The sequence below is a fragment of the Coregonus clupeaformis genome, chromosome 37, assembly GCF_020615455.1.
Source record: "Coregonus clupeaformis isolate EN_2021a chromosome 37, ASM2061545v1, whole genome shotgun sequence".
NCBI classification, from domain to species: Eukaryota; Metazoa; Chordata; class Actinopteri; order Salmoniformes; family Salmonidae; genus Coregonus; species Coregonus clupeaformis.
In genome coordinates, this window is record NC_059228.1 from 16,801,053 (window position 1) to 16,816,464 (window position 15,412).

The 15,412-nt window shown below is 42.0% G+C and overlaps 1 protein-coding gene across 2 annotated transcripts; it reads right to left on the bottom strand.

Moving 5' to 3' along the window:
• Positions 1–3,649: 3,649 nt before the first annotated feature.
• On the bottom strand, positions 3,650–14,614 carry scdb (stearoyl-CoA desaturase b). 2 transcript variants are annotated; one of them, XM_045211564.1, is made up of 6 exons: positions 14,455–14,614; positions 13,962–14,234; positions 12,720–12,850; positions 9,601–9,806; positions 6,965–7,197; positions 3,650–6,045 (listed from the first exon to the last, which is right to left on the bottom strand). In XM_045211564.1, the coding sequence occupies exons 2-6, from the start codon at positions 14,185–14,187 to the stop codon at positions 5,846–5,848; spliced, it is 996 nt and encodes a 331-aa protein (XP_045067499.1). In that variant the 5' UTR covers positions 14,188–14,234; positions 14,455–14,614; the 3' UTR covers positions 3,650–5,845. The 2 variants fall into 2 exon arrangements, with proteins under 2 accessions (XP_045067499.1, XP_045067498.1); XM_045211563.1 differs by having other exon boundaries at positions 13,962–14,229; positions 14,455–14,613.
• Between the last annotated feature and the right edge of the window lie 798 nt (positions 14,615–15,412).

The following is a 15,412-nucleotide window of genomic DNA, read 5'->3' on the forward strand; positions in this document are numbered from 1 at the left end:
AGGTATTTGAGGTAGATGTGTACATGAAGGCAGGGTAAAGTGACTAGGCATCAGGATAGATAATAACAAGGTATTTGAGGTAGATGTGTACATGAAGGCAGGGTAAAGTGACTAGGCATCAGGATAGATAATAACAAGGTATTTGAGGTAGATGTGTACATGAAGGCAGGGTAAAGTGACTAGGCATCAGGATAGATAATAACAAGGTATTTGAGGTAGATGTGTACATGAAGGCAGGGTAAAGTGACTAGGCATCAGGATAGATAATAACAAGGTATTTGAGGTAGATGTGTACATGAAGGCAGGGTAAAGTGACTAGGCATCAGGATAGATAATAACAAGGTATTTGAGGTAGATGTGTACATGAAGGCAGGGTAAAGTGACTAGGCATCAGGATAGATAATAACAAGGTATTTGAGGTAGATGTGTACATGAAGGCAGGGTAAAGTGACTAGGCATCAGGATAGATAATAACAAGGTATTTGAGGTAGATGTGTACATGAAGGCAGGGTAAAGTGACTAGGCATCAGGATAGATAATAACAAGGTATTTGAGGTAGATGTGTACATGAAGGCAGGGTAAAGTGACTAGGCATCAGGATAGATAATAACAAGGTATTTGAGGTAGATGTGTACATGAAGGCAGGGTAAAGTGACTAGGCATCAGGATAGATAATAACAAGGTATTTGAGGTAGATGTGTACATGAAGGCAGGGTAAAGTGACTAGGCATCAGGATAGATAATAACAAGGTATTTGAGGTAGATGTGTACATGAAGGCAGGGTAAAGTGACTAGGCATCAGGATAGATAATAACAAGGTATTTGAGGTAGATGTGTACATGAAGGCAGGGTAAAGTGACTAGGCATCAGGATAGATAATAACAAGGTATTTGAGGTAGATGTGTACATGAAGGCAGGGTAAAGTGACTAGGCATCAGGATAGATAATAACAAGGTATTTGAGGTAGATGTGTACATGAAGGCAGGGTAAAGTGACTAGGCATCAGGATAGATAATAACAAGGTATTTGAGGTAGATGTGTACATGAAGGCAGGGTAAAGTGACTAGGCATCAGGATAGATAATAACAAGGTATTTGAGGTAGATGTGTACATGAAGGCAGGGTAAAGTGACTAGGCATCAGGATAGATAATAACAAGGTATTTGAGGTAGATGTGTACATGAAGGCAGGGTAAAGTGACTAGGCATCAGGATAGATAATAACAAGGTATTTGAGGTAGATGTGTACATGAAGGCAGGGTAAAGTGACTAGGCATCAGGATAGATAATAAGAGAAAAATAAAGAACCTGGCTTAGAAATTCCTCAGAAGCTTTGATGTGGTTTTATTACAGGATATCATAATACAATTGAAGGAAACAGGTGGCAATTTTTTTTGTTGATTTTCTAATATTCCAGCAGTAGGCAAGACACCCTGTTTAGTTAAGAAAAAAATACATAAAATAGTTAGCCATCCTATTTTCTAGGCTAATATTCTACCAGTAGACTACTGTAGCCTAGACCTAGTATTCTCCAGCAAAGCAGATCGCAGTTTGACGGTGCAAGGCTAAAACTGTCAGCCTGATGACCACACAAGTGTTACGGACAGAGCAGAGGATGGTCTGACACCAGGCAGCCAATGGATAGAGAGGGGTGATGTCACTGGGAGCTGGGCTGAGCCTGACAGCAGAACAGTGGGCCAGGAGGCCAGCTCACAGACAGACCGTGGTGGGGACACCCACTACAACTGGACTGAAGCAGACCTGGGATCAAACACAATTTTAAATATTTATAATACTTTAGCTGTGCTTGATTGAGCTTGCCTGTTGCAATGAAATCAATAGCAGTCTCAAAAGTACAAACCCTGGCACGCCAGCCAGACTAAAGCAAACGCTCAAATTATTTGAAAGATTTCAAATAGTATTTGAACCCAGGTCTGGACTAGAGTCAGCCAGTTGCAACTCTGACAATGATTGCATTGGCTAACTCTTCACTGTCTAGGCACAAACTGGCCATTTAGGAATAGTACAAGGAGTGTAATGTTAGCTGAACAGACTGGTACCCAGGCTAAAATATTGGTACAAAATAGAAATTAATTAGTCTGTCTTTTTAGTTTTAGTTTAGTTGCTTATTTAGATCTGAGAAGAGAGATCATTTTCAGTGGTGGTTCTTATTGGCTTGAAACTAACACATTCTCCAGTAGGGGGTGCAGATATGCTAGTTTTTGAAGAGACGTTGGCTGACTGCCAAACTGAAACCTGTATTTTAGCCGTCTGCACCCATGCTTTATCAGGACGGTTCATTCAACTCACGATCAGTCAATGCACCAAAATGAACCCATTTAGCAGAGGCTTAAGAACAATACCATAGATAGACCAAGACACTGGCACACACAGAAGACGGCGATCAGATCAAACGGCGAAGCAGTCTTGTTGCTGCCGTTCAGTGTTGGTCGGAGAGAGGACAACATGCATAGCAGGCTCCTACGGCCTGACAGTTTGTTATAGGCTCAATAGGTGAGCGAGTCATGCACAAGATGGAACTTCTCAGCAGGTGGCTGAGGAACTAGAGGAATGTGTAGAAACAGGCAGCAAGCACACCATGTCCAGAGAGAGGGGTGGAGAGAGATCTGAGAGAGACAGAGGGTGTGTGTGTGAGAGAGGGGTGGGGAGAGAGAGAGCGAGCGAGAGGGGTGGCGAGAGAGAGAGGGGTTGAGAGAGAGATATCTGAGAGAGACAGAGGGTGTGTGTGTGAGAGAGAGAGGGGTGGAGAGAGCGAGAGGGGTGGAAAGAGAGATCTGAGAGAGACAGAGGGTGTGTGTGTGTGTGTGTGTGAGAGAGGGGTGGAGAGAGAGAGAGAGTGTGTGTGAGAGAGAGAGGGTGAGCTGGAGGGAGAGTGAGTGAAAGACCAAATTGCAAGGCAGAGATACAGTACTATCAGTCAACCTGAATGACAGTCTAGGGAGCCTAGGGGACCAACACAAAATCTTGAAATGACCGTTTAAGGAAGTGCTGACATCTGACTTTGTCAGCAAACAAGAACAAGTTATGAAAAACACTTAGGCCGAGGTATACGTCTGTCAGCAGGCGCAGACTAAATACACCAAACCTTTCGGTTCAGAGGCCGCCCTCAATTTACGGTTAGGTTATGAATTGGCAATGTGATAAATAAATAGCACATTCAAAAGAGCTGTCCAAGTGTTGTCTTTTATTGTACTTGGTGTTGCATATTGATAGTGTAAAGTTTAAATTCTAGTCTAAAACACCATGATTCAGTAAGCAGTATGGGGAAGCGAGATGATGTGAGAATAGGTCACAGAATAGTCGAACAGCAGCCCCTCATCGCCGGGGGACAAGGCCAGTCAGAATGGTTTTCTACGATAGCTGAAATGTGTTTAATTTATAGTCACTTTTGGCAGTGGTGAGAATGACAGTATTATGCTGCATACATGGCAGGCTGGGGGTGTATTCACTAGGAACTAAATGGGCCTAAGTGGGAGGGACTAACCTGAATCGTCCAAATAAGAAACGCTCGTTTTCATTGCATAACATTTCCCATTGCAAAAAAAGTTTACATCTACATGTGCACTAATGAATACACCCCAGTCACTTTGCTAAACAATTACTGAGACAATGCAGCTCGGACGGGACCAGTAACTGCTAAGACAACGACTTGTCTTTTATTCAATTAGGAACGGAAGGATTACAACACAACTGACAGCAGAACATACTTTCCAACATGTAGAAAATTTGGTTTATTTACGGTACATACAGTGGGTAAAACATTCCATGAAAGAAATGCGGCAGTTTTTTTTAAGGCATTCAGACTTCAAGAAGTTAACACTGTACAAAATAATTGCACTGAAAAAGTAGACCAAATTGTGACAAATATTACAATAACTAATCTGGAATCTTGTTTCTTCAGAGCCAAAACATTCGTTGAACTATTATGCAAAAATGGATTCTTAATTACTCATCGGAATCTGATACTTGAAAGAATATCCCAAGATGCAAAGCACATGGTCTTAAATAAGTGCTATCCGTTACTCTCTCTCATACAGACACACGTACTGTACATGAGAGAGATAGATTAACATATAGAACTTATTTAAGACCATGTGCTTTGCATCTTGGGATATTCTTTCAAGTAATATATATATATTAAGAGTCATTAAATAACAACCACGGTACCAAAGCAAATATCTCATTCCTAGAAAGTGGAATTCCTATAGTTTTCCCACTCACTCCTAGAGTGTTAATTTGGTTGGGCATCAATTGTTGGCGCTTTCTTTCCCTCCCCTGTGTTGCATCCATCTTTTTCTAGACATGTCCATGTCTACAAGCAAAGTACATAACATTACTTCCATAAGGCATCTCGGGCGAGTCCTGACAAAATATTTTTCTTCAAGATATCGAGACGACACGTACGCAAATGCTCTCAAAGCCTCTTTCTTCCACCTTGTCCTATTGGAGAAGGGAGACCGAGGTCCATATTCAACTGCAGTATGAGTAAAAAATAAATACAAAGTATTTCTTTGTATAATAAAGACTGATCAGTATGTTATTTAACTACATTTCAGTGCAGAGGTGTGTCTGTGAAGCAGGATGAAAAAAAATAACACCAACCAGGCTTCTGTTTGACCATCCAACTGAAGTCATAGGCACCATCGCCCACACCAGAGGTATAAATCGTGTTATATACAAATGACCCAGAGACCTTATGTACGTCCCAAATGGCACCCTATTCCCTATATAGTGCACTACCTTTGATCAGAGCCCAGGTCAAAAGTTGTGTACTATATAGGGAATAGGGTGCCATTTGAGACTTGGAGAACTTCCTTCATCCTCTTCTACAAGGAGGAAAGACTCCTGTTAAGAGCAACTTGGACAGGAGGAGACCACTGGTGCTTTCATGGGTAATGCCACGGCAGAACTGAACTTCTACGCCAGCCTATATGGAATATGGTCTGGTATTTAATGAAAGCTAAACAGTACGTTGACTATGAAGTAGGTAGGGCTGTTTCAACAGCAGCTTATGGTCAAATGAGACTGAAGTTGGGTGGCTTGGTAAAATAAAAACAAATAAAATGTAAATAACGTGAATTTTATCTTGAACTTGACAAAAGCTGGACTTCTCCCAGGATTTAGACTCTTATGAAATGAATGTCAGCAAAGCGCGACTGATTGACAGATCCTGACATATCGAAGAGATTCATTTTTGTCCGAATTGAACCAAACGACATGATCAAAACAAAACTTGCCTGCTTCGCCTTAACAATTTCAAAAGTGCCACAGAGGGTTAATTAATAATAGCACATGAATAAATTAGAGGTTAATGTTCTCCCATCTTCATTGTTGGTGCACAGATGGCACAGGCGGGTAGTTTGGTTGGTGTAATGGTGTCACACATTACACCCGTCTATCTCCGCCACACACACATATTCAGGTTATTCCACAGATAACATGACTCTCTAATCAAGACTCTTCGAGTGTCCGTGCCAAAATGCCCAGTCTTTCCACTAAATAAGCTCGCTTTGGCTAGTAACCTCACACAGCATTCATTTCAAAAACATCAAATAAAAAAATACACAATTTACTGAAAGGTCTAGGACCGTTTTAAAGCCAATATTAGTCTGAGGAACTCAGGAATAGGTTAACTCATAATACAGAAATGAGACATCAATGAACCATGATCTGATCACTACTACGTGCAGCACTACTAACTCCATCATCGCTGCAATTTACTACAGATACATTCTTTCCATCTTTCGTTGGTTTTGCCTGTTTCATCATATCTGGTATCGGTCTTATCGAGTCCGTAACAGTTGGAGGCGGTTGAGACAACATTACTCAGCCAGTCTTGTGGCTGCCGTCACCTGTTCGCTGGGCGCGGGCTGAGACAAGATCGCGGGACACCCTCTTGCAGTCCTTGGCCAGACCCAGGAAGCACATGAGGTCTATGAAGGCGGTGGTGATGTTCATTTTAATGCCGAACTCACTGGTGGCGTAGTCAAAGGGGAAGGTGTGGTGGTAGTTGTGGAAGCCCTCGCCTGGAAGGAAGGACACAAGGGGACAGGGAAATCAGGTTAAAACCATAGACCAACAGCTGATGTGGGGACAGCCAAGACAGGATTTATTTTTTGGTTTTACTCCATGCACCTGCTAATGCTACAGTTATGAATCTATGAGAGTTACTTCCCCCCCCCCAATAGGCTTGAAAACATAATTTGATAACAGTACAGGTGATATGTAAACTAAAGCACTTGGAGTCAGAAGTTCCACAACAGGGATGGGTAACTTCAGCCTTGGTGGGCGGCTGTGTGCAAGCTTTCATTCCAGCCTAGCACTCAAACACATGATTCAGCTAAGTTAATTATAGTCTCCAACTTGAAGAACCAGAATTAGATGACTCAAAAACCTGCACCAACCTACAGCAGCCCTCTAAATCCAGAGTTGTAAGTATCTGAGCTATATTAGTGTCATCTTGGTTGATAGTCAATTACAATTCCCACTTGTTTTAAGCTATTCAACTAAAGCGTGATTTTCACAGCTGACAAACAGGCAGCTCATATGGACGAGAGGTTACAGTAGAACAGTGGTATTGAAAGTCGGGGGTGAACTGCAGTGGGGTCACCAAAATTATTAGTGTCTATATACTCCCTATAGAGTGCAAGGTTCTGGACAAAAGTAGTGCATTATATAGGGAATAGGTTGCCATTTCAGATTTGCCAATTGTGAAACCTGGATGAATTTATTTTATTATACATACATCTCTATGGTCCCCGCCTAACTACCAGTATTAAGAATACTTTATAGTGCCTGGGGTTGGTTGTGAAGTATAAGCCACTGCCCACTGTGATAGTTCACGTAAAATGGGGGGCTTACTACAAGTGAAAAAATACATTGACCCCAACTCTGGAGAGTGGCTCTCCACCCCCCCCTTAAAGAGAAAGATGATCCAGTCCTTACCGATGGCGCTGAAGGCCACGAAACGGTTCTCACTGGGGTTGATGTTGCGGTCGTAGGGTCGGTTGCCCCACATGTGAGCGGCAGAGTTGACCAGCCAGGTAGCATTCAGCACCAGGGCGTACCTCATGAGGCCCGGGATGAAGTAGCCCACCCACAGGGACTCACCCCACAGGTACCAGGGCACCCACATGGGCACCAGGAAACACAGCAGGACCACAGACAGCTTGTAGTACCTAGAGGTGAGAGATGAGATGTTAAAGATCTACTGAGAGAGGAGACATTGTTTGGTGTGTGTGTGTGTGTGTGTGTGTGTCTCAAATACAAAGAAAATCTATTGAGCTCAGCCATTCATTTCTGGGGTGGGTGGGAGAGATTACATTTATCAAACATAAATAAGTAGCTATGTTACTCAATAGAGCTTGTAAATGGAAATAGAAGCATGCAATTTGAACACCAGGCTATTCTGTTACGATGAATCTAAAATGAAGTTACTAAAGCTGGGAAGTCAACAACACCACCACCCCAAACACCTAGTTTCATAAACAGAGGTACTATACCGGGGAACGTCGCACCTAGTTCTCAGTCCACATAAAACATGTTTTGACAAAATCTTCTGATCAGTTGAGTGCGTCTACCACCTTATGTTAAAATCACCCTTTCCTATAAGAGCTGTGGTGATACTAGTTTGGGACTGCATCCAAGAGTACCCGCTGCATGTTGACCAATGGCCAGCCAGTCACCAGCCACTGTACTTTATGGGGGTATGGCCTGACCGTGGCCCTAGCAGAGATGACAACTCTTATCAAAAGATCAGCAACCAGCGCTGTCACGTCCACCGCAAACCAGACTACCACTTCCTCTGGTCGTGGCTAGAATGGAGAAACGGATTCAGAGAGCACCAGTGCAGAGAGCACTGCAACACTCACGAGAGATCAACAGTCAAGTTACTGGGGCTGCTCTCACGCAACATACACAGAAGTATAGCTAACTGGGGCATAGATTTATCTTGTCTGGTCACATGGTCAGGAAAGCACCTGGTCCTAACAATGAGACATTTGTGTGGAACACTCAAGAGTTTGGTTTACTTTAGATATTGTCATGCATAGACAATGAATTCAAATACATCTAAATGTTGTTGAGTAACTGCTGGTCTCGTGGAACATCCATACGTACAACAATGTGGAACACACCAGTTTTGGTTTGCTTGATTATCTTGTAGTGACAAGATAAAAAAGGTATTATGTCTGGTGGCATAGCTGAAAGTAGAGGGAAAACGCAAAACTCAATGGCATCATCTGATCACCAGTCACATGCAGTCCGAATCTTGATGTGACATTCATTCTGTAACCACCGGTTTCTATGGTGGATTTTATACAGAGCTCTTTCAAGTGTTCAATGAGCGTTAAATTACCCCTCTGTGGTACATTCTGTGCCGTGCCACTGCCAATGGAGGTTTGGTACAACTTTTCCAGAATGCAAATAGGCTTCTAGCTACAACACTGCATGATTCAGAGCGAGGGTACTGACAAAGGCCTCGTCAGGGCCAACACCTTTAAAAAGGCCCAGCGCAGTCAGAAATTCAGATTTTACTGTGTTTTGTATCATATTGTACAACAGCCGATGAAACTAACGCTGTAAAAGTGTGACATTTTGATAAGTGTTATTTCCTGATAGTTGCTGGTTGAAAATACAATCTACACAGGACCTTATATTCAGCCTGTTTACATGGGAGGGAGTTTCAGCTTGCCTGGTGACATCACCAGGTGGTAAATTGGTTAATAGGAAGAAAAAAAAAAAAGGGGTTCCGAACCTCTGCCAATAACAGCTAGTTTTAAGATTCCCCCTCCCACTCTGACCACTCCCAGACAGTCCTAGCAAAAGTATTGCTTGAGAAATAGTTTTTTGCTAAAAAGCTATTTTTTGTCTGTTTTAATGGATACTATTACAGCAAGGTTACCCAGAAATAGAGATAAATACTGCTGCATTGGTCCTTTAAAAAAAATACTTCCAACTGAAAGGTGACAGCTAGCTACTGTACGTAGATTTTAATAAAGTACAACAAGAAATCCAGTTCCTCAAAACAAACAAACACTTCATAATTGGTGGCATGAGGGTACAACTGTTCTTATGAAAGGAGGGGGTTTTACGCACATCCAAGAACATGACCAGGAATAAGATCCAATACATGGCTCACTGACTTGCTGCTCCCAAATGTAATCTTTTGATAAAGTTAAATAGGTGATACAATAACAATGTTGACAGATGGTCTTTGTTAGGTCAAGCTTTAATCAACAGATAACGTCTGAGGAGCAGCAATCTCCCTAAAGCAATATCTTTAAGTATTAAGATAAGACAATAAAACGTTATCTTATCACAGAAATGTGCATTGCGTCAAACTCTTTACAGGACATAATACCAATAGACAAACCGTCCTGTGTGGCTCACTTGGTAGAGCACGGGGCTTGCAATGCCAAGATCGCAAGTTCGATTCCCGCTGGGGCCACCCATCCGAAAATGTATTCACAACTATGAGCTTCTTTTGATAAACGTGTCTGCTAAGTGGCATATAAGACATTAGATGAAAGGCAGGGGACTAGGACGGTACAGGGCATGGACTGAAAATGTTATCTTCTTACTTTCTCTGGAACATGACGACTTTATCTGCCTTCAGGTCCGTCAGCTCCAGCTTCTTGCCCTTCTCGATGACTTCAGGGTGCTTGCGTACAAGCAGCCAACCAATGTGAGCGAAGAAAAAGCCCCGCACTGCATTGTGGGGGTCGGCATCCGTCTCAGAGTACTTGTGGTGAACCCGGTGGTCCCTCGCCCACTCATAGATGTCATTCTGGAAGAAATAAATGAAGTGATGTGGTTGTTTAGGAGGTACTTACAGTTGCAGTCGGAAGTTTACATACACCTTAGCCAAATACATTTAAACTCAGTTTTTCACAATTCCTGACATTTAATCCTAGTAAAAATTCCCTGTCTTAGGTCAGTTAGGATCACCACTTTATTTTAAGGATGTGAAATGTCAGAATAATAGTAGAGAGAATGATTTATTTAAGCTTTTATTTATATCATCACATTCCCAGTGGGTCAGAAGTTTACATACACTCAATTAGTATTTGGTAGCATTGCCTTTAAATTGTTTAACTTGGGTCAAACATGTCAGGTAGCCTTCAACAAGCTTCCCACAATAAATTGGGTGAATTTTGGCCCATTCCTCCTCACAGAGCTGGTGTAACCAAGTCAGGTTTGTAGGCCTACTTGCTCGCACACGCTTTTTCAGTTCTGCCCACAAAATGTTCTATAGGATTGAGGTCAGGGCTTTGTGATGGCCACTCCAATACCTTCACTTTGTTGTCCTTAAGCCATTTTGCCACAACTTTGGAAGTATGCTTGGGGTCATTGTCCATTTGGAAGACCCATTTGCGACCAAGCTTTAACTTCCTGACTGACGTCTTGAGATGTCGCTTCAATATATTCACATCATTTTCCTTCCTCATGATGCCATCTATTTTGTGAAGTGCACCAGTCCCTCCTGCAGCAAAGCACCCCCACAGCATGATGCTGCCACCCCTGTGCTTCACAGTTGGGATAGTGTTCTTCGGCTTGCAAGCATCTCCCTTTTTCCTCCAAACATAACGATGGTCATTATGGCCAAACAGTTCTATTTTTGTTTCATCAGAACAGAGGACATTTCTCAAAAAAGTACAATCTTTGTCCCAATGTACAGTTGCAAACCGTAGTCTGGCTTTTTTCTGGCGGTTTTGGAGCAGTGGCTTCTTCCTTGCTGAGCGGCCTTTCAGGTTATGTCGATATAGGACTTGTTTTACTGTGGATATAGATAGATACTTTTGTACCCGTTTCCTCCAGCATCTTCACAAGGTCCTTTGCTGTTGTTCTGGGATTGATTTGCACTTTTCGCACCAAAGCATGTTCATCTCTAGGAGACAGAACGTGTCTCCTTCCTGAGCGGTATGACGGCTGCGTGGTCCCATGGTGTTTATACTTGCATACTATTGTTTGTACAGATGAACGTGGTACCTTCAGGTGTTTGGAAATTGCTCCCAAGGATGAACCAGACTTGTGGAGGTCTACAATTTTTTTCCTGAGGTCTTGGCTGATTTATTTTGATTTTCCCATGATGTCAAGCAAAGAGGCACTGAGTTTGAAGGTAGGCCTTGAAATACATCCACAGGTACACCTCCAATTGACTCAAATGATGTCAATTAGCCTATCAGAAGCTTCTAAAGCCATGACATCATTTCCTGGAATTTTCCAAGCTGTTTAAAGGCACAGTCAACTTAATGTATGTAAACTTCTGACCCACTGGAATTGTGATACAATTAATTATAAGTGAAATAATCTGTCTGTAAACAATTGTTGGAAAAATGACTTGTGTCATGCACAAAGTAGATGTCCCAACCGACTTGCCAAAACTATAGTTTGTTAACAAGAAATGTGTGGAGTGGTTGAAAAACGAGTTTTAATGACTCCAATCTAAGTGTATGTAAACTTCCGACTTCAACTGTATATCCAACACTAATAACAGCAACAAAGGAATCTTGGGCCGTGTGAATCAAGCGTCTCAGAGTAGGAGTGCCGATTTAGGATCAGTTTTGCTTTTTAGATCACAATAAATTAGACTACATAGACAGGGAGAACCTGATTCTAGATCAGCACTTACTCCGAGATGCTTGATCTATATGGCCATAGATCCACAGTTCTGGTGTTTCTACTATAGAGAACCATTGACAGCCATGCAAGCTGATGGGCTCATACCCGAAACGTTCGGCAATAAAAATGTAAATGTAAGTTTAAGTGCTGTCCTATTTCTGTTCTTTGTACCATAGAGCTAAACCATGTATTTATCTCCATCTCTATGCTTTAATTCTACAAGCAATTGATATGTCAGAACACACTAATATTAACAGGTATGGGCACAACACCAGAGAGAGGGTTTAAACATAGTATACTTGAGTATAAATGCACAGTAGAGAATTACAGTTCAACACAATGAGTATTAAGAGGTGACGATCAGATTAACGGGGCAGCATCAGTCAGTCAGCACAACAACGCAGATTATACAGGCAACAGCACTCAGATTAAATGCAATCATTAATTCCAGTGGAAATGTGTTAGAAACACTCAATCATCCTTTATATACACCAGCATATTGCACAATTGGTCGCTCATTAATGCGGTTGTTGTTATTGGTGGGGACTGGCATAGACCTTTTTTGACTAAACCCTTAACCTGATTGCATTGGCCACTTCTTTAAATCAAGTCATCAGTTTGTAAGGAGGTCATAGGCCACATGATGTCACTTCATACATCTAATTTGGGGGATTTATAGAATATAAAATGGGTCTATTTAATGAGGGGATTTTGTCCCTGATTTGGATAAGTATTCTTGTGTTGATGTTTTTGATGAAGGCTGGCTAACGCCGCTAAATCGTTGGCACTTGGTGGTAGTCCCTGCTAGCTCTCTGTCCTGCTTTTCTAACTTTCCCTCACGGATATGCCAACACAATAAAGGCCTTTTAAATTGAAGCAACACTCTAGAAAAAAAGAGCCTTGGTCTTTTGGAAGAGCCATGTTGGTTGTTTGCACTAGTTTAGCCGTCCAAGTTTATGATGCGTGTGTATGCCTGTGTCTGTTTTTGTCCCTGTAGGTGTCCTATGCTGGCGACAAATCCAATTTCCTCTGAGGTTCAATAAAGGTTATTCAATTCAAAAAGTTTTCCTCTGTTTACCTGAAAGGCCATGGAGTTAGCGAGGGCCAGAAAGACTCGGAGTGGGGTGGAAGCCTTGTAGGACTTGTGACTCCAGAGGCGGTGCGCCCCCGCGGTTATACCAAGGGCACTGATCAAGAAGCACAAAGCAGCTAGGGAATGGAGAGAGACAGAGAGAGAGATTAGGCTAGATATACAGACACCCATGTTTGGCTCACACAAGCATACACAGAATCATGTGAAAATGAGAGACATTTGACTCCTAGTAGTTACAAGGGACATCATGCCCCATGTCCGTTACCCATCCCTGCCTAGTTTCTGTCATGATAAGAGTTATTTCTGTTGGGAACTGGCAATAGCAGTATGTATGCATGTCTACTCTACTACTCTCAGGGTTGTTGTTGTAAAACTGCTGAATGTGTTTCTATGTGCAGCCACATAAGGCTGCTTAGGATGTGAGAACCCGGGACCTCCAACTGGTCCGGCAGCAAAGAAGAGACATTCTGTTGTGGTGCCATGTAGCCTCACAATGGAATGTCTATTGGAATGGCGATTGTTCTTTGTCTTGCTTAGTGCAATAATGTGCAGTTCAGCATATGAGAGCGAGAGCGCGAGAAAGAAAGGCAACAGTGGAAACACAGTTTGGGTTGTTTAGTATAATCCACGTCATAAATCCTGTCTATTCCAACTATTCTCACAATAACATAATTAAAAACCCCTGCACGTTTTGTTCTGTCTAAACAAGCAAACAAAGATGGGTGTAGCTATTTTCTAATTCAGAAACATATTGTGAACAGACGTGCCTCAGGCCACACATTCCAAAAGTCTCTCCATCTGCACCACAGTAGGCCTAGCCTATGTGCCGTTTGTTTAATTTATGATAGATGGTCCGTAAACTGTTAGGCTACATATTCCGTTATATGATACGAGAGAAGTCACCCAATAGGCCCTTATGACTGTGTGTTTGTTATTTCCATTGGAAATATATTGAGTAGGTGTGCCCCGAAATAGATTTACCAACATCCAACAATATTCTTATAGGAGGGCGGGCAAGCAGCAACATGTCGGTGTAATACCACCAAGCGTCTACTTCACAAATGCATCACCCGGTTCAGCACATTCTCTTCTCGTAGGTCGACCGGATAAACCATACTGCGTAGCCCAACAACTTTAACGAGGAAAAATATAAAACGCGAAAACCCGATACAAGCGCAACAAAAACATTTGACTAAAATGGCACATGCAGTAAATGGGGATACTTACTCCAAGCCAGAGTTAGGGCCGACGCGGAGGGCACGAGCATCAGTCCATAACACGCTCCAATATGTAACAAAAACATTAATATGATGTTTCTCCACACCAGTCTCATCGGCGGTTTAGGGCCCTCTTTTGCTTTATAACTATCATCAAAAACATCATCCCTCGTCGACGTTTCTGGCATCACGGCATCTCCGTTTTGTTGGTTGTTGGGGTTTCTCGTCTCTGTCATTTTTGCTGTAGAATTATGTAATGCGCAGTGTTGAGATGAGATCTGTACTTGAAAGAGGACAGATAGCTATTCAGTTTACATGACAAACACCGGCATCATGGTCCATCCCACCAGGAAATCGACCACGCACTTCACACTGTGAAAGTGCGTGCTCGATTTCCTGGTGGGCCAGCACAGCACTGGTTGCAATGCTAGGATAGCATAGGCTGCTCTAAAAAGCACACATAATTCAATTTGCTATCAACTGGCATCAAATACATAACTTACTGCGTGGAATGAAGTGAATCGTTACAATGTATCAAAAGGGGCACAACGCGGAGATGGCTTCTTCGGGCGAAAGTTGACAATAGAGCCTGTTGTGCAGCTCTACTCGTAGTGATGACTCTGCTTACCTAACCTGCTGCTGAGTTTCTTCTTCAGACCTCGTTTTAAAGACTGCAATTGGTCGAGGGGCATTTCATGCCACTTCTACCCTAATCGTTTCATTGGTTGCCTTCGTATCTGATGTTTATTTTACAAACCCTGACAGTGAAATGCTGAAAGTCATCCAGATAGCCTCCCTCCCTCCCTCTTTTTTTTTGTTTGTTTCTTTCTTTCTTTCTTTACAGTCACACTCATGTCAATTTATGTGGTCACAAATTACGCAACTTGTGTCAACATGGTTGGATAGCTGTTTGTTTGATAGGCGTAGTCTAGTTAGATAGACAGACACCACCTTTCCAAAGTCAGTCCCCAGCAGTAACCTATCCATAAATCGGTCATTACAATAAGGAAAATTGCATTTTGTTGTTCATGGAAAGGATGTGGGGTGATGGGAGATGAATGATACATTCCAACATTATGATTTATCACATCACTTAGAAATATAGGCTTACTTAATATAATATTGCAGCAGGTAATATGATATTAACATAATAACTATGAATATAATCTATATACATACTCCAAATGTTCATTATTCAAGGTAGAACTTGTCCTTTTGACACTCCTGAAATCACTTGAATCAAAAGATTGAGGCCAAAGGGTGATGGGTATTTTCTGTTATAATGTTACTCATTCTGTGTTATGACATGAGTATAAAAACGATTCATATAATCTTAAATACAGTGGGGTATGAAATTATTGGCAGATAGGGGTCAAAATTATTGGCACCCGTTTTCAATACCATTCAATACCTAACCTTGCGATGATAACAGCACTGAGCCTTTTTCTAAAATGTTTTATG